The sequence below is a fragment of the Sus scrofa genome, chromosome 11, assembly GCF_000003025.6.
Source record: "Sus scrofa isolate TJ Tabasco breed Duroc chromosome 11, Sscrofa11.1, whole genome shotgun sequence".
In the NCBI taxonomy this organism is placed as follows: domain Eukaryota; kingdom Metazoa; phylum Chordata; class Mammalia; order Artiodactyla; family Suidae; genus Sus; species Sus scrofa.
This window is the reverse complement of record NC_010453.5, coordinates 32,638,795-32,659,105: the sequence shown is the minus strand read 5'-3', so window position 1 is coordinate 32,659,105 and position 20,311 is coordinate 32,638,795. Positions and strand designations below refer to the sequence as shown.

Sequence of the window (20,311 nt, the reverse complement as noted above, 5' to 3'; positions counted from 1 at the left end):
ACATTGGAGGTACTAGGTGGAAATGCTTGACCTCTCACTAGAGGCTGAGGAAATTGGTGACCCACCAGCCATCAAGCTTTACCCCATGAAGTCTGTGACTTGAGTCATTTCATACTGTATAACAATAATCACCATTTTCCACCTTCCCCTGGTTATAGGCCCATTGTTTTATGTCATTACCAATTTACTTGTTATTCACGCTTCTCCAGGGTGAATTGAACTCATTATGGAATTTTTGTTGGCTCTTACAAGGACCCTCTTGTCCCTCTTTATCTTATCCAAGGGCTGTAGATTGCTCACCTTTATTCTTTGGGTTTAATTTTTTTTTTTTCCTAGTTTAAACCTAGTTTTTGTGTCTCTCATTGGTCACTTGTCTTTGAATGACCACAGTCATTCATACCTTCATACATTTGAATGTATGTCCTGGTCCCACTTCCTACACTACTTCATGTTACAGAACCTTATTCAAATTGTTTTTACTCCCAGAGACTTGAAACACATGCTTTCTTCTTTAGTACCTCACGTCTTATACTGATGATGCTTCTCTTTTTTGTCGTCGGAAGGTCTTTTGCTGTTTTCTTTCTTTAAACAGAATTATCAGCACCGTGCAACAATACTCCTAATTCCTGGAGCAAATTTCACCTGACACTTTATTTGTTTTGCTTAAGATCTCATCTTAGAGAAATACTTCCAAATACTTTCACCTCTTAGAATTCCTTTGTTATTTGACTTCTTATAAGTTAAATGTCTGAAAATAAATTTTCTACCAATTTTTACTTATTAAAAATATACCATTCTTCCATTTTAATTAGACATGTGTAACTATGTAGACCCCTTGAGTTTATAAATTTATATATTCAGTTTAGAATTGATGGGAATTTTGCTTAAAGAAGTCAGGATTTGATTCATGGAGACTTCATCCTAAGCATATGGACATTTTCTGTTGGGATTTTTGAAGTCCTGGGAAAATCAGTAGACATCCTTCTTTATTAATAGGTTCAAAGACCTGGCATATCTGGACATCTCACTTTAGGGTTTGCATTTTGAGTGGAACAGAAAGCAATCCCTGCCTTACGAGTAATTACTGTTGCACACACAAAAAGTGGAGGAGCCTTGAATTTTTCTTTTCTTTTCGTGAACTTGTTTTAGATATGTGGGCTGAACTTTGCAGTTACTATTTTCTAGTCCACAGAATCCTTTTTGTTCCTCCCTAAACTTTGTTTCCCACATACATATCTCTCATCTGAATTGTGTGTGATGACAATCAGAGAATTCCCTCTGACTTTTTCACATTTTAAGTGATTTCTGAATTCTGTCTATGATAAGCCTAGCCCTTTGTTTGTTTTTAATAGTGATGCTTTGCTGTCCACCTCACTGTTGGGAAGACAGCAGTGGCTGGGGGTTGCAGACGCTGGCATGGAGTGCCTTTGACAAGTTATGTTACCTACTGAGCCTCATTTCCCTGTTAATAATGGCATGTGTTTCTTAGCAATGTTACATTTTGAAGATCAAGTGACATTATGTGCATACACCCTCAAAGTAAGTGAGCCAACTACAGAGAATAGAAGTTATTTTCACCCTTCCCATTTCATTATAATAGGATCGATGTTCTAAGTATTTTATCTCTTTTTTATTTTATGCTTCCATATAGAATATTTTGAAATAAATAGCTACCTATTTTCCATCAAGAGCTCTGTCTTTAGAGTATGTCAACAGTTTTGTTAAAACTCTGTTACATCTAGTTTAAGATTTATCATTCACACTGTTTGCAAACTTTAAGTTGATTTTCGGTTCATGCAATTGAAATATACTGTGTAGTGAACAAATATAAAATCAATTATATCTTATTTTATCTTGCTACACATGTGGATCAAATACAATTTATCCTTTTAGTGAATGAATACTCAGACTAAAGTAGTGTCTTACCGAACAAAAACGAACATCCAATGAGACTATTTTCAGTGTAAAATTTTTTCATATCGAGTACAGTCAGAACAAAGCTCATTTTGTCAAATCATTTAAATTACTCAAATTTGATTCCTGTCAACTCTAAATTTCATTTCTGATGGTTACTATATAGACTGTAGGTGACCAACAGGAACTTCAAGGCGCTAAGCATTTTCTGTATGCTCCTTAAGTCTTATAGATTGACTCAGTATATGTTATCAGAGAAAAGAAAATCATGCGAAAGCCCTGTAATTGTATGTTGACCCAGATTATGTAATTGTTATAGGAAGTATCTTCTATCCTTGCTGATTTTGGTAAGCTTAAGACTTGAAAATTGTTCTCATTGGCACCATTGATATTCTGGGATCATACTTAGAGGCATGCAGCTCCAAACTTAGAACAAAATAAATATTCTAGGAGTTCCCGTCGTGGCTCAGTGGTTAACAAATCTGACTAGGAACCATGAGGTCGCAGGTTCGATCCCTGGCCTTGCTCAGTGGGTTAAGGATTCGGCATTGCCATGAGCTGTGGTGTAGGTTGCAGACGCGGCTCAGATCCCGAGTTGCTATGGCTCTGGCGTAGGCTGGCAGCTACAGCTCCAATTAGACCCCTAGCCTGGGAACCTCTATATGCCGTGGGAGTGGCCCTAGAAAAGGCAAAAAGAGAAATAAAATAAAAATAAATAAATATTCTAACACTAGGATCTTATTTTATTATCTGTTTACTTAAAGAATTAGATCAACTCCAGGTGCTGAATATTTGAGTTGTACCTTGAAAATTAATTCTGATAGATTCTTCTAATCTTTATTCTTTAGGCTTTTCACAATAAAAACACACCTAGGCTAACTGGCTTAATTTTCCTTGTTACTGATAAGATTTATTCTAACTATGCAGGTTGCTCAGGGGGCTAATAAATGCATTTGACTGACAGGCTCTGTATGATTAAGTGACTGGTGATTTGTATTTCCCTTCCACATTTTAAATATTTTGTTTGTTTACTGAAATCATATAGGAAAGACTAGATTAATATAGTAATGAGAACAACAATTGATAATGGAGGAAAAAAATCAGCTAATACAGCATAATAAGTATATTAACCCATGTAATTGAAAAGATACCACTAAATTAGGATACCACAAACAAAAATGAATAAAATGGCATATTCTTCATACTGATGCTGTGCATGGAACTGATCTTCCATGTTCTGAACAAAGTAAAGAGAAAGAGAGAAAAAACACTATTGGCTTAAGGCTGCTTTTTATGTTGTGTTCAAACATTACCAGGTTTACATGGAATGTTGTTGTGCTTTGGTTAGCTGTTTTCCTCAAAGAGCTTATTAGCAATAGCTCAAAAAAGAAAAAAAAGAAAGAAAGAAAATGCTGTTCTATCAACAGGCCTATCTTTAAGCACTGTTCTTTGAGGCTGCCTTCTTATGCCTAATCATGCCTTTAATTTAGCCTCATGATTGGGTGATAAAAAGATTTTTCTTTTTTCTTGACTATGCTCCACTGAATGTGGACATTCCTGAACCTGGGCTCAAACCTGAGCCACAGTAGTGACAGAGCCAAATCCCTAACCACTAGGTCACCAGAAAACCCCAAAGAATATTTTTAGAGCATGTCACTATAAAATGATATACTTGATACAGTATGTCAGTATAAAATGAAACTTATTTTCTGGAGTAAATTACTTGATATACTTGATGTAGTATATCATTTTATACTGATATATAAAACGAAGGACAGAAAATACATTTAATGGAAAATCAAGTTCTACTTTGGGAAAACCTTAATAATGAACATTTCATACTTTATTTATTAAGGACATTGTTGAATAGGTTGAAAAGTCTCACTGGTTTGAGGATTTTATAAGTGCTTGGAGGAATTGCAAACAAACTCAAAGGATAATTACAAAGGGCCAGTAATGCTAAGTCCCTGATGGGCTAATAAGTAATTTGGTGTTTCATCTGAGACTGACTTTACAATAAAGAGCAACTCGAAGCTAAAACACTTTAATCATCAGTACCTGCATATCCCTTGGGATGTTCTCAAAGGATAGTTTTCCATTTTCATAAGTTTCATAGGTCTTAAAAAGTTCAACTAGTAACATCTTACATTGAATGTTAAGATGATGGAGTGTTAGTGCCAATATAGAGTATACCATGTGCTCCTGTTCTTATTGATAGCTTTTTTTGTTGAATTTGGTAATACCAGAGAACATATTTAATTTTTACTGTCATTTTAGATTCCTTTCTAAAGGATGTACCTTGTAATTATAGTAAATAGAGGTTTCTAAGAATAAACTTATTTTTCATAAGGTAGTTTTAATCTATTTAGTTACAAAGAAAATAATTTTGATGGAAAACTGACAAGTAGGTCACATATTTTTTATATTCTTAAAGACTCGTGACTGGCATTAGCTATAAAAATTATTTTCTGAAGTTCCCATCCTGGCTTAGTGGAAAAGAATCTGACTAGTATCCATGAGGACGCAGGTTTGATCCCTGGCCTTGCTCAGTGGGTTAAGGATCCAGTGTTGCTGTGAGCTGTGGTGTAGGTCACAGATGTGGCTCAGATCTGGTGTTTCTGTGGCTGTGGCGTAGCCTGGCAGCTACAGCTCCAATTCAACCCCTAGCCTGGGAACATGCACATGCCACAGGTGCAGCCATAAAAAATAAATAAATATCATTTTCTTTCATGTTCTAGTATAGAAACATATGCAGGTATCCAGGAATACATTTTTAAGGTGGGTCATCAGGAATTTCTAGAAAGTCATTCTGTATGTCTGAGTTTTGCCTCTTCTCGAGGTTAAGTAAATTGTCAACAAGTATTTCATGCGAATGTGTTGGGCTCTCATGTGGTTGTTTACTTTGAGAAAATTAACCTATTTCTTCATAGTCCTAACATCCACCTCTCAGGAAAGCATGTGCATTTAAATGGTCTAGTCTCATTTTAGGGACTTGAGATGAAATGAATACTTAGGCAAAAAGAAAATATTTTTTCCCAATCCTGTTCAGTTTTTTTTCCATTTCTTAAGGTTTTACTGAAGTATAGTTGATTTACAATGTTGTGATAATTTCTGCTGCATAAAATAATGGTTCAATTATACACATACACATATTTATTCTTTTTTGGATTCTTTTCCCATGTAGGTTATCACAGAATATTAGGTAAAGTTCCCTGTGCTGTACAGCAGGTTCCCATTTGCCATTCATTCCATATAAAATAGTGTGCACATGCCAGTCTTAAACCTCCAATCCATCGCTCCCCCTACCACCTGACCCCTTTGGTAAACTTAATTTTTGTTTTCAAAGTCTATGAATCTGTTTCTAAGTTCATTTGTATCCTTTTTTTTTTTTTTTTTTTTTTTTTTTTTTTTTTTTTTGGTAGATCCCACATATAGGTGTTATATGATGTTTCTCTGTCTGACCTGTCTGACTTATTTCACTTACTAAGATAATCTCTAGGTCCATTCCTATTGCTGAAAATGGCATTATTCCACACTTTTTTTTTTGACTGAGTCATATTCTATTCCATAAATGTACCACATCTTCTTTATCCATTCATCTATCAATGGACATTTAGGTTGCTTCCATGTCATGGCTATTGTAGATAGTGCTGCAGTGAACATTTGGCTACATATATCTTTTTGAATTATGGTTTTTTCTGGGTATATGCCCAGGAGTGGGAATGCTGGATTATATAATAGTTCTATTTTTAATTTTTTGAGGGACCTTCATACTGCTCCACAGTGGTTGTTCCAATTTACATTCCCACCAACAGTGTAGGAGGGTTCTGTTTTCTCCACACCCTCCCCAGCATTTATTGTCTGTAGACTTTTTGATTATGGCTATTGTGACTGGTGTGAGGTCACATTGTAGCTCTGATGTGAATTTCTCAAATAATAGCGATGTGAATCATCTTTTTGTATACCCATTGGCCATTTGTCTGTCTTCTTTGGAGAAGTGTCGTTTAGATCTTCTGCCTTTTTTTTTCATTGGGTTGTTTGTTTTTTTGATATTGAGCTACATGAGTTGTTGATATATTTTAGAGATTAATCCCTGTCAGTCACTTTGTTTGCCATAGAGACCATGTGATCATCTCAATACATGCAAAAAAAAAAAAAAAGCTTTTGACAAAAGCCAGCACCCATTTATGATTAAAAAAAAAAAAAAAAAAAAAAAAAACCTCAGAAAGTGGGCATAGAGAGAACCTGCCTCAACATGGTAATATGACAAACCCACAGCTAACATCATCCTCAATAGTGAAAAGGTGAAAGAATTTCCATTAAGATCAGGAACAAGATAAGGATGTCCACTCTCAAAACTTTTATTCAACATTTAGAAGCCCTTAGCCATAGTAATCAGAGAAGTAAAAGAAATAATAGGAATCCAAATTGGAAAAGAAGTAAAACTGTCACTGTTTGCAGATGGCACTACTATACATTGAAAATCCTAAAGATGCTCTCAGAAAACTGCTAGAACTCATCAATGAATTCAGTAAATGTGAAGGATAGAAAATTAACACCAGCAATCTCTTGTATTTCTGTACATGAAAGATCTGAAAGAGAAATTAAGTATACAGTCTCATTCACCATTGGATCAAAAAGAATAAAATAGCTAGGAATAAACCTACCTAAGGAGGCAAAAGACCTGTACTCTGAAAAACTGTAAGATGCTGTTGAAAGATATCGAAGATGATACAAGAAGATGGTATGAAATACCATGCTCTTGGATTAGAAGAACTGTCAAAATAACTCTACTGCCCAAAGCAATCTACCAAGTCAGCACAATCCCTGTCAAATTAGCAAGGACATTTTTCACAGAACTAGAACAAAATTTTTTTAATTTGTATAGAAACATAAAAGATCCAAATAGCCAAAGTAATCCTGAGAAAGAAAAGCAGAGCTGGTAGAACCAGGCTCCCTGACTTCAGACTTTACTATAAAGCTTTACCTTTACTTTTTTTACTACAAATACAGATCAATAGAACAGGATTGAAAGCCCAGAAATAAACCCTCATGCCTAGGGTCAACTAATCTATGACGGAGGCAAGAATATACGATAAATGGTGCTGGGGAAAAGAATAGCTACATGTAAAATAATGAAACTAGTACATTCTCTAACACTATACACACAAAAAAACTCAAAATGGATTAAAGACCTAAATGTAAGGTTGGATACTATAAAAGTCCTAAAGGAAAACATAGGCTTTGACATAAATCAAAGGAATATCTTTACTCCTTGAGTAATGAAAATAAAAACAAAAATAAACCAATGGGACCTAATTAAACTTAAAAACATTTGCACACCCAAGGAAACAATAAAACAAAACAAACAAACAAACAACCCATAGAATGGAAGAAAATATTTGCAAAAGATTTTTGAGTTTAGTAAAACTATACTAAGAGACCCCAGGCTTACCTTGCATGAATATCCAATAATGTTGCAAGAACTGGAACACTGAACAGGAAGACATTTATAGATTTTTAAACATTTCATTTAATAAACTTTTCACTCAATTTTTATGTTACAAAAATATATAGATATTGTCATCTTGAAAGTGTTGAGTTGGGCCAATATGACTAATTAAATAAGCTAAGACTCAAAGAAAAAAGGATAATAGAAAAGTCAGAATCTGTGGAAGTCAGCTTGTGTCGTATATTCAAATTTCCTCATCTTACTACAATTTTATCATGTAACATAAAGCTAACAGTTTTGTCAAGTTAAGGCATATTTGGAATATAGACTTTTTTAAGCTTTTTGGGGAGGGGTAATATTACATTGAAAAATTTTCCTTTGGAGGGAAAAATTAAGCAAATATTAGTTATATCATTGGGTAGTGTTTTAAATTAATTTATCAAGGATGTCTAATTTCAAGTGCAAAGAGGACATTAGTTAGGAAAAACACAGGAAATTAAACTCTTTTCCAGAATAAAATCTCATAAAGCATATTAGCTTTAGAAGTATTAAAAATTAATGTATGTGTGTCTCCATATAAATATATATCCTTAGAGGTAAATAGCTGTATTTAATTCAACTCTTTAATCCTTATTGAGAAACTTTGAAATATAAAAAAAGATCCTATGTGACAACACACAAAAAAGTGATTTTATTGAAGTATAGTTGATTGACAGTGTTATTAATTTCTACTGTATAGCTGAGTGATTCAGTTATACATGTGTATACATTGTTTTTCATAATCTTTTCCATTTGTGTTTTATCACAAGATATTGAATATATTTCTCTGTGCCTTACAGTAGCACCTTGTTGTTTATTCATTCTAGATATAATAGTTTGTATCAGCAAATCCCAAACTCTTAATCTATCTCTCCCCAACTCCCTCTTGGAAAACACAAATCTGTTCTCTGTGTCTGTGAATCTTTTTCTGTTTCATAAATAAGGTCATTTATGTCATACTTTAGACTCCAAATAAAAGTGAAATTATATGGCAGTTTTTTTTCTCTTCCCAACTTCATTTAGTATGATAATCTCTAGTTCCACCCATGTTGCTTCAAATGGTAGTATTTCATTCTTTTTTATGGCTGAGTAGTATTCTGTTTTGTGTATGCACATCTTTTTCCATTCATCTGTCAATGGATATTTAGATTGTTTCTGAGTCTTGGCTATAATGGACATAGGGGTGCATGTATCTTTTTGAATGATAGCTTTGTCCAGATAAATCTCTAGGAGTGAGATTGCTGTATCATATGATAGCTCTATTTTTAGTTTTTTGAGGAACTGCCATACTATTTTCCATAGCAGCTGCACCAATTCACATTCCCACCAACAGTGTACATGGCTTCCTTTTTCTTCACAACCGCTCCATCATTTGTTATTTGCAGATTGTTTTAATAATGGCCATACTCATTGTTGTGAGGTGGTACCTCACTGTAGTTTTGATTTGCATTTCTCTAATAATGAACGATGTTGAACATCTTTTTCATGTGCCTCTTGGCCGTCTGTATGTCTTCTTTGGAGAAACGTCTGTCTAGGTCTTCTGCCCATTTTTTGACTGGGTCATTTGGTTTTTTCGTTGTTGAGTTGTATGAGCTGATTATGTATTTTGGAAATTAAGTTCTTGTCAGTTATAACATTTGTAAATATTTTCTCTCTGTCCATATGTTGTCTTTTTGTTGTGTATAGTTTCCATTGATGTATAAAAGCTTTTAAGTTTGATTAAGTCCCATTTGTTTATTTTTGTTTTTATTTCTATTGCCTTGGGAAACTGACCTAAGAAAACATTGCTATGATTTATGTTAGAGTAATTCACTTCTTTGTCTTCTTTGTCAAGTAATCCAGCTGCTTTACTGGTACTTCATCTCAATTCAATGTACTGTCTTATCCCAACATCTCTGAATGTAAACCATGTCATACTTATTGTATTTTTGAAGACATCCTTTTAAAAGTATTTGTTTCTTTACTTGTTTTTCTATGGCCTTACCCGAGGCATATGGGAATTCCTGGGCCACAGATTGAATCCAAGCTGCAGTTGTAACACAATTACAACAACGCTGGATCCTTTAACCCAGTGCACCAGGCCAGGGGTCAAACCCATGCCTATGCAGCAACGTGAGCCACTGCAGGTGGATTCTTAACCCACTGTACCACAGCAAAAACTCCTTGAAGACATTCTTGATTATCAATTCAGCTTTTTTGCATGCCTGCTTAGGACTGATTTTATATTGCTGTGCAGTGTCAAATTGTTTACCTTTAGATTCTAAAACACATATGTAAGGTACTAAGAAAAAATATGGTATGCAAGAACTGCCACTTTATTCACAAATGTTGAAAAAATAAAGATATATGTGTTCTATAAGAACACACTTTTGAGGACTTTCCTTTTCATGAAATGACTGTAGAGACTCTTAAATGTCCAGCCCACCACCATACAGCAAAGTACCTTAAAACATGGCTGTTTTGTGAGGTAGCAAAGGACATCTCCAAGGGCAAAAGCATAAAAGAGGAAAGAACAGAGCTGAAATTTGCATGTCAAACATAGGTAGGTACACAAAGAGGAAAGCCAGGCCTACCTTGGGATTCCCCGAATAAGAGCAGGGCCCGGTACAAGGTAATTATAGTGAATAAGATTTACATACCAAGCCTTTGGACAAAAGGAAATTAAACTTATCCGTGTTACAACTGATACCTAATTGCTTACAGAAGCAAATTCAAAGCTCTGTGCAGGAGGCAATTATAATTTAGATCTTCAGGATTCTCACAAATTAAGCTTAATCAAATAAGAGCATTTAGTATCCATCAACAAACATACAAGGTACCAAGAGGCTGTGTAGTGAAATGCTTGTGAAAAAAACAGAACAATATAAACTGCCAAAACTCTAGATATCGAATAACAATATGTAAAATGTTTAAGGAAGTAACAGATGAGATTGAAGAGAGAGAAAGAAATAGATTACCAAAAATGATCAAGCAACCTTGAAAAGAACCAAATAGAATTCAAGGATGAGTATGATAATGAAAATAAACACACATTAAACAGCAGACTATACTCAGCTGAAGAAAGAAAAGGCAAATTGGACAATAGATGTAAAGAAATTGTTCAGAATGCAGTCCAGGGAGATAATAAAATTACAAATGTGAAAGTCACGTTAAGAAACATGTGAGTTCCCGTTGTGACTCAGTGAGCTAGGAATCTGACTAGTATCCCATGAGGATGAAGGTTTGATCCCTAGCCTCCTTCAGTGGGTTAAGGATCTGGGATTGCCACGAGCTTCAGCACGGGTCGCAGATGCAGCTCAGATCTGGCGTTGCTGTGGCTATGGCATAAACTGGCAGCTGAAGCTTCAATTCAGCCCCTAGCCCAGGAACTTCCACATGCCATAGGTGCAGCCCTAAAAAGAAAAAAAAAGAAACATGGAGGACAGATTGAGAAGGCCTGCCATTTTTAGGATGAAAAGCTCAGAAAGACAGACACAAAAGAATGAATGAAAGATGATATTCAAAATGACAGCTGAGAATTTTCCAGGTCAAGAATCCACAGAATAGGAAGTGTTACCTATACTAAGCCAGATGAATAAAATGAAATTCACTTGAAAAAATCATGTAGTGAAAGTGCAGAACACTAAAAGACAAACTCTTAAAAGCAGCCCAAGGGGGAGATGTGATCACCAGTGCAAAAACAGACACAGATGACTTCTCATTAGCAAAAATGGAAACCAGAAGAAAGTGAAATATGTCCAAGTATTCAGGAAGAAAAAGAAGACTATTCTTTTAATTTGGGGTGTTCAGCAAAAGCTCTTTATAGAACAAGGACAAAAGTAAACTAATTGCAGATAAATAATAAAGGTGTTTTCCATTAACATCCCTTTGTTGAAAGACCTTCTGAAGCAGAGATTGGTACTTGTTTCTTTTATCTTTTTAGTGCCACACCTGCAGCATATGAAAGTTCCCAGGCTAGGGGTTGAATCAGAGCTGCAGCTGGTTTACACCACAGCGACACCACAGCAACAGCAATGCATGATCCAAACCACATCTGTGACCTGCAGTGCAGCTCATGGCAACACTGGATCCTTAACCCACTGAGTGAGGCCAGGTTTCCAAGCCACAACCTCATGGATACTAGTCACGTTTGTTAACCCCTGAGCCACGACAGGAACTCCACAAACGTTTTAATTCCAGGTAGTAAATATATGCAGGCCATGTGGCCTCTGTTGTCAGTACTCAGCACTGCTATAGTAGTGCAGAAACTGCCATGAGTAATACTTACATGAATGGGGTGACTATGTTTCCATGAAACTCCTTTTACAAAAGTAGGTGGCCAAATAATGATTTTAGTTTGCTCACTTCTGTACTAAAGGGTGCATTTAAATAAGCAGAATTTTTTTAATAGAAGAAAAATTTGAGAGACCAGACAGCATATCTACAATGATACTAGTTGTACAGAAATGAAGTTTTAATAAAACAATGTGTAGCTTATTTTGTAGAGGAGGAGAGACGGGAAATTAACTGTGGGACAAACCATGAAATATATTGAAAGAGATCTTTGAAGTTCAGATGTTGTATGTTCTCTGTATTGTTCAAAGGAAGGGGTAAGGGAGGTAAAGATATCAGTTAACTTTAAACATTAATTTGTGTGATAGAATTACAACTATAATCAGTAAAAGAAAATATGGCTCCAGTATATAATTTCTAAAATGTTGGGGGAGAAATGGACCAAGAAAAACATATGAAGAAAAATTTTAAAAATAAAAGTGAAAGCACAGATAAAGCAGGATAAATATAAGAGATAATGTAAGGTGGTGGAAAAAATATTTTACTAATTATAAGAAAATTTTTTAAAAAGTCTAGTTCTTATGCTATTTATAAGAGACCAACCTAAAACCAAGGATGTGGAAAAATTTGAAGTAACAAAAACATTCATGAAATACAGGCCAAAAAATCATTAAAAGAGAGGTAAATATACTGTGCTAATAATGGACAAAATAGATTTAAGGGACTATTACTGCATGATGATAAAAAGCTTAATTTACCTGAAAGATACGATTCAAAAATTTGCCTGTGTATTATAGCATAGCAGGAAAATAAACTTGTAAAAAATGATAAACTATATGAAACAGCTGATAGATTTAGTTTTATATTGGAAAAATTCAACAAAGTTCTCTAATTTACTGATAAATCAAGCATAAAAATGTTATTAAAGCAATGGGAGCTTTAAACAATTTAATTAGTAGACTTGATCTTATACATGTGTATAGAACCCAGCCCAGAAATTAAGAAACACATATTTTTCTCAATCACAGGTGGACCGCTTATCAAATTAATCACATACTAGAGATTGTAAAACAAATCTTGATAAATTTCTGTTTTGGTTTTATTCATTGACCACAATAGCATGAAATTGGAAATAAAGTTTTGAAAGATGATATTTAAAATTTTTTTTAATTCTAAAAACATACTAAGTAACTCATGTATCATGGAAGAAATCATAGAAAAAAACAGACCTAAACAGTATTGAAAATATTTTATATCAGAATTTGAATGACATGGTAATAGTGGTATACAGAAATGTATACCCTAAGTGCTTATATTAAAAAATCTGAAGAACAAAGTTAATAAGCATCTGACTTTAGAAATTTAAAAATAATTATACAATCCCCCCCCCAAAAAAATAGGAAGGAAGTAAACAGGAGAAAATGACTTGAGAGAATTTTAAAAATAAAAAATGTGGGTTTTTGAAAAGAAGACAATTTAATTAAACTTCTGAATTAATCCAGAAAAAAAAAGAACCAATATTGAGACTGTAAGAAAGACTATAACTGCAGATGCCAGATACAGAGATGCTAAAAGAGAAGAACATACTGTAAAAATGTGTAGAGGCCAAAACTGGAAAGGTTGAGGAAATAAGTAAGTTCCTGGAAAATAATATTACACATTTAAATTGACTTTAAAAGAAATAGAAAGCATGAATAAGTCTAAAACTTTAACTTAATGGTTTTTCAGATCTTCTAACAAATTAAATACTCAGCCCAGAAAATTTTACAGATGTCTTTTCCCAAATTTTAATGATTATTCCAAACCAATAGAGTGTAAAAAACTTTAGACCCAATATCCAAAAGTATAAATTCTTCATGTCCAAGTTGAGTTCATCTCAGAAATGGAAGTGTGGTTTAGTATTAGAATACAACCTACAAATACTAAACATACAATCTACTACAATAAGAGTTTCAACAGATTGAGAAAAATATTTGATAAAATTCAACCTTTGTTCAGATTTTAAAACAACAGATAGTTCAACTGATATCCTTAAATGGGAAATGAGGGACAAAGGAAACCCTCTTCATCTAATAATGAGAATTTTTTTCTTAGCTAGTACAATACAATTAAACAAGAATGAAATGAAAATATAAAAGCTGAAAAGGAAGAAACTAATCATTCATTATGTTGTATTTGGATAAATACAAAAAGAAACCCTCAGGGAAATTACTTAAAATATGAAATTTTATCAATGGAATATATAAAATCAAGTATATTTTTATATATTAGTTACAAAGTATTTGGAAATTATAATTAAGAGAGTGTCATTGGTGCAGAGATGGATACATTGGTCAAATGGATTAAAACAGCCCCAAAACATCAAAATATATATGGATACTTGAAATCCTGAAGATGTGGCTTCACTAGATCAGTGGAGGAAAGGATAGACTAGTTGTAAATCATATGGATTATCTCATTTTCCATATGAAAAAGTTAAATTGGATTCCCACATCATTCAATTCGCAAATGTTGATTCTAGATAAATAAAGTAGGTACCGAAATGTGAACAACATCATTAAAATTTTAAGAAAATATGGAATAATATTGTTTTTGATGTAGGGAAGGAATTCTTAAATAATGCATTAAATGTATCAGCAAGAAGGGAAAGGAGATTTTTTGACTACTACATAAATTTGAGAACTTGTTACGGAAAGATAACATAAATACAGTGACAGTTATGACCTAGAATATATTTTAAAAGTATAAAGCTAACAAAAGATTAGTATCCAGACTATTTAAAGAAAAAGAAATCATTAAGAAAATAAACTAATGGAAGTAGGTAAAAGATATGAAACAGCATTTTATAGAATAGGAAATACAAATGTTTTATAAACATATGAGACGTTACTTGAATTAATAACTATAGATATGCAAGTTAAGGGCATGATGTGACACAGGCTCTGATTATACACTGATGATAGGGCTGTAAACCGGCTTGACCGCCTTGCAAACACTTTGATAGCTCCTGTCCTAAAGGGCAGTGGCTCTCACACTATTTTGACCATACTCACACTATATTTTATAATGGGACCCAGAACGCTTAGGTTTATGTATTTTTAGAACAGAAATAAAAGCATCAACAAACAATACTTAACTTAAACTGCTTATGTTACATTCTAAAGTGTTTTTTAACTTAAGAGTGTCTGTCAACAGTTTCTAATGAAATCTGAGAACCAACTAATGAGACCTATCCTTAAAAAACTCTTACACATAGACACAAGGAAACATACAAAAATGTTTGTAACTGCATGGCTCATCATAGCTCCAGATTGGAAACAACCTAAATCCCACTGATAGGAGAGTAAATAATAAAACACATTTAATAATTATGAGTATGAAAAGGAAGCACAAGGTATACATAAAACTATGGATGAATCTTAGAAACAATGCTGAGTGAAAAAAAGCAAGTCACAGAAGTTTACAATAAAGGTAACACAAAACTCAAAAAACTCAAAGATAATGTTTATGTTTCTAGCCACAACTTAATGGAAGATAACACTCTGCCAGACTTCTAAATTTTACATATGTACACATTCATTCATTTAAATTTGCTGGCTTTGGGTTATTTTGGTTTCTCTGAGAGAAAATATGTAGTATAATGCTATAATATATGTTTAAACAAGTTGTAGCAAAGTTCTTGTTATTACATTTAGTTATGTTGAAAACAAACTATGAGACGAAAATAATCGTGAACTGGTTTGTTTTCTTTTCTTTCAAGATACACACAAATGCACACATACACATATTAGCATAGCTCTATATATTTTTGTACATATGTTTTTGATATACTTGTGTTTTTTATAGATATTCTAGAATCTTCTGTTACCATAAAAAGCACACGAACCTTAGGAACTCGGGTAAATTATTGATAATGCCTTGCAAATGACAGTCAAGATGTGACTGAAGTTTGAAAGCCCTCTGTGGTCATTGCTCTAGACTGGTAAGCCCATAGATCTTTTAGACAAAAACATGCAACAGGCTGTGTCTGGAACTTCTGCAAGCACTCAGAAGAATTTTTAGCATTACATAGATGAAAGTAGTTGGTGGCAGAACAGATGATGTAAAAAATTGATGTTTTATAGCTATGTATGGCTTAACCTTAATTTTCCTTTTTGACTTCACAAAGTACCTAAGATGCAATTATATCAAAAATGATGTGGTCCTCTATCCAGCTTTTCTGTCTTAGGTTGCTTTTACTTCTCAAAATTTAGGATAAAGGAAAATCCCAAATTACCATTTGAGCCATGATAGTATTTTCAGACTAAATACCCATTTCTGTACTATATGTTGGTATTTTCCAGCTAAAATTCTTCTCCTAATAGTTACAGTGTCAGAATAAGATATGTTCTAAATGAGATAGGCTTTTAAATGAAAATCAATAGTGCATTTTCCATAAGACAAAATAGCTTTAAGAACTACTGCAGACCTTATTTCTAAATGTAAACATTGTTTTTATAGATCCTGAGAAGTAATTTTGACTTTTATTGCCCAATGGAATACTAAAAGGGTGTGGCAGTTATATCTGGGAATAGGTCATCTATTCGATGTTCTCATTGAAATGCATCCAGTCACTAAAGTAGAAAACTTGCATCTGGAAATTTTATGCTTTAGTAAGTTTCATAAATAAGCTACATGATATATTTTGTCTCTACTGCAAATTCCTCTTACTCATTTCACTGAAATACAGCTTTGATTCCTGAATATTTGCCCATCCTTCTCTCCGCCACAATCCATCTCTCCTTTCCCATCTTCCTTAAGCATACGTACACAGGTGCACATACATTCACGCATACAGATATACACACTTGTCCTCAACACCACACTTATTTTCTACTTCTACGTTCCCTTTTATTTTCCTAAGTTACGTTGATTTTTATAGCAGCTGTTGTCTTATCACTGGTATTTAACATATGCTACATCAATATGAAGCCAAACGGTAGAAGAAACAGACTGTAGCTAGCTTTCAAATCTTACTGCTGCCTCTTGATACTTCCATTGTACTGAACAAGCCATTCTGAGCCAGAATAGACGATGCAGATTCCATTTTGAGGAATGGAGGGGTTGCATATTAAAATATATATTGTCATAACTTATATTTCATAGCTTAGCAGTAATGTTTAGTGTTATCATATATCATGATCTATGAAGAGCTGGAGAATTTACCAAAGTTTTCATGATTTCCGTAGTTTGGAGGATGTTGGAAAAAGACACAAGAGTATGTGTGAAGAACAGTTTGTTATTCACAGCAATAATAGTTGCCAGAGGAAAAATTTTATAGATTCCTGAGCCCAGATTCCCACAGGGCAATGTGAAAAAGGCCAGGTTTAATACATACACACATAGTGGCTTATATTATTGGAGGAAAATCTTGAATTTAGGGAACCCAGTCTTTTCCCAAAACTAGTAAGACCTGTGTCCAAGTTGATTATCATTACAGGCCAGCAAACAAATCCATTTGCTTAAAGAGGAGATACTACCTCTTTTTCTCAAGACTTTCATTACATAAATATCTTTGAAAAGATAGCTTGGAACAAAGGTACTTTGTCAGTACTTGCATCTTAGAGTACTTAGTTTTGCACTTACTTACTTGAAAATCTTCAGTCGCTTTCTGGTTCCCTTGAAGGAAACTCTAATCCTCCATTTTCATCTAGAAGGCCCTAAATGATCAGGCCTCAGCATATCTCCTGACCCTATCTAATACCACCATGCTGGCCTCCTTCCTCTCGCTCCAACCCATCAATAGCCACTGCACTTGCTCTTCCCCAGATCATTACCTGGGTAACCTCTTGACTTTGAGTGAGCTTGAATCAGTGAGTGAGGTCTTTTCTGACCATGAAATATAAAATAACTCTCTAGGCCTTCTGTCACATCACTCTTTTAAGTTTTTTCTTAGTATTATATTTATTAAATATTTTAATTGTTCATCATCTGCCTTTGCTTCCCACCCCACACTGTCACACAGAATTTAAACTTGCTTTAGAGTGTATATGTATGTATATATATATATACACACTATAGAGTGTATATACCCAAGTCTTTAGAATAGTAGCATTTACTACTCAGTCTCTCGGTAAGTGTTTACTGTGTGGATGGATAGAATGCTTAATATTCCCTCTATTCTCTGCATTTGGTTCTTCCTTTTTTTCCTTGCATTTTCCCCTTTTACTGTCTTGATCAATAATGCTAAACTTTATTATTTGACTTCTAATGAAGAACTTTATTTCTAGGTTTTAAAAAAAAGAAAATTATAGAAAAGAAGAAGTTAAAGCCTCTCCCCAAATAACATATGGCACCTACTTGTTTAAATTTAATTATACACACTTTCCTACTTAATTCTATTAGTGATAAACCAGCAATTAGATAACATGTTTGCATTTGTCATAGTACCAAGAATACAGTCTTCACAGGAGATTGTACTATGATGCCATGCTATTTGTTGGCAATTTGAAAAATCCATGTTCACCTGCTAATTCCCACAAATGCCACATGAGAGGCATTTCTTGATTTGCATAAAACTTTAAAGACTAAGAAACTAATCATATTTATTGAGATCTTCTTGTAGATCACATGTCATTGGTTTTGATGAACAGTCAGAAGGCCTGACTTTGAAATGCCGGATATTCCTTAGTCATCCTTGTGACACTTACATGAAAGAAATTTGTTAAACAATTGATTGCAATAGAAGGTAGCCATTAGAGGAGTTCCCCTGTGGCACAGCAAGTTAAGGATCCACAGGTGCTGTGGCATAGGTTGCAACTGTGATGTAGGCTCAGTCCCTGCTTGGAAATTTCCACATGCCATAGGCATGGCCAAAAAAAAAAGTAAGCATTACAAAGTGTCAGCACTTTTCTATCATTTCTTTACCAATTTTTTGTTGTTCTGAATTGTTTACTTAGAGGAAGTATGGGAGACCAATACATTTGATAGTCTTTTGGAAATATATATAGGAAAGCTGTTTTGATTTGTAAATTAAATTCTTCTTTATTTTTAGTTTCTGTCTTCCTTCTCTTAGTTCATTTCACTAAAATGCAGGTGCTTTAAACATTTAACAGTTGTATTTTTAGATACATAGCATATTTAACAAGGGTTCATGTGCTAATCTTTTAAAAGATTGTGGTACTAATATGAAAAGTAACCATGACCTAAGAGCATATTTAATCTCAATTCCATAGATTAATAATTTTCCATGTTCTTTGTGGGATCACTGTGCTTAAAACTGATCATTTTCCAAAATTTTTTTATAATAGCAAGCAAAAAAGGAGAATTTCAAAAAAAGAGAAGCAGAGGAAAAAGAAAAACGTGCCAGGATAGCCAAAGAATTGGCAGAGAAGGAAAGACTTGAACGCCAACAAAAGAAAAAGCGCTTATTAGAAATGAAGACTGGTGAGTACTCAAATTTGCTGTTTTTACTGTGTACACCAAGGTAAAACTGGTTACTTTATCAGCAGTTTAAGATACTTCTATGAAAAAGGAAGGCACTCACTCATTTGTATAGTTACACCACAGAGAAGTTACTTTTTTATGGGTTTTCACCACCTTATTTTGCTAGCAAGTAGTGTTTTCATCCTGAAATTGGTCATTGGTGATTTTGGCCCCCTGCTGCACTGTTTGTAGTTTCAATATGTCAGTGTTTTTTTATTATTTTTTTAGCTACTACTTAAATAACCAATCTACAAAAATTTATGTCAGTGAATATATTAACAACTATAGGTAACTCTGGGAAATTCTACAGGACAAGTAGCCTGTTGGGTTTTTGTTTGTTTGTTTGTTTGTTTAATAAAGCACTCTAAGGAAGAGAAAAAAAATGATAAAGTTAAACTTATTGATTGAAAGAGACTTGAAACATTATCAACCGGTTGTAATAAGTGGAACTTATATATACTCCAATCCAAACAAATGTAGGAAAAAGTCTGAAAATTTTGAATATGTTATTTTTTTATAATAGACATGAAAATGTTGTGAATGTGTTTTGAGACTCATACTGAAATTTTATAGATGAAAAGATAGAATGTCAGTGATTTCTGTCAAAGCAGCCTAGCATGACTGTGAAGGAAGCAGGTGTATGGATGAAACATGATTGGCTATAAATAATAATTTCTAAAGTTGGGTAATGGGTAGTTGGAAGGAAGAGTGCGTTCACTATATCATGTTCTCTACTTTGGTGTATTTTGAAATTTTCCTTAATAAAAAGGTCTTGGAAAAATTTAAAAATAACTACATTACAGGGACAATATATGTATATTTTCCAAAGCTAAAAGATACCACTAACTTAGAGACAAAAGAATTAAGTAATTTATAGTTATATTTCGCTCCCTCAAAATTCTGGCTCTTCCACCTCCAAGCCACTAAGGATTGCAGAAAACTAATTAAAATCCATCAGCTTCACTGATAAATTACCATAGTTTACAACTCAGGGCTGCAAATCCACCTAAGGTTTCCCTGGGGGTAAACTGAGATGCCTTTTTTGCCTTTTTCACTTTCACTTTTACAGACATATTTTATCTTTAATAAAGCAAACTGAGTGCCTTAATGTATCACACATGTTTCTTCTAGGGGAGAAAAAAATCATCCAAGCACAATATCTTGTTTACA

The 20,311-nt window shown here is 33.8% G+C and overlaps 1 protein-coding gene across 2 annotated transcripts in view; it reads left to right on the top strand.

Moving 5' to 3' along the window:
• DIAPH3 (diaphanous related formin 3) overlaps window positions 1-20,311 on the top strand; it is a 502,120-nt gene that overhangs the window by 335,749 nt on the left and 146,060 nt on the right. For both annotated transcript variants that reach the window (XM_021065648.1, XM_021065649.1), the window contains one exon: window positions 18,967-19,102. In XM_021065648.1, coding sequence (XP_020921307.1) covers window positions 18,967-19,102 — 136 coding nt within the window. The remainder of the gene's footprint in view (window positions 1-18,966; window positions 19,103-20,311) is intronic.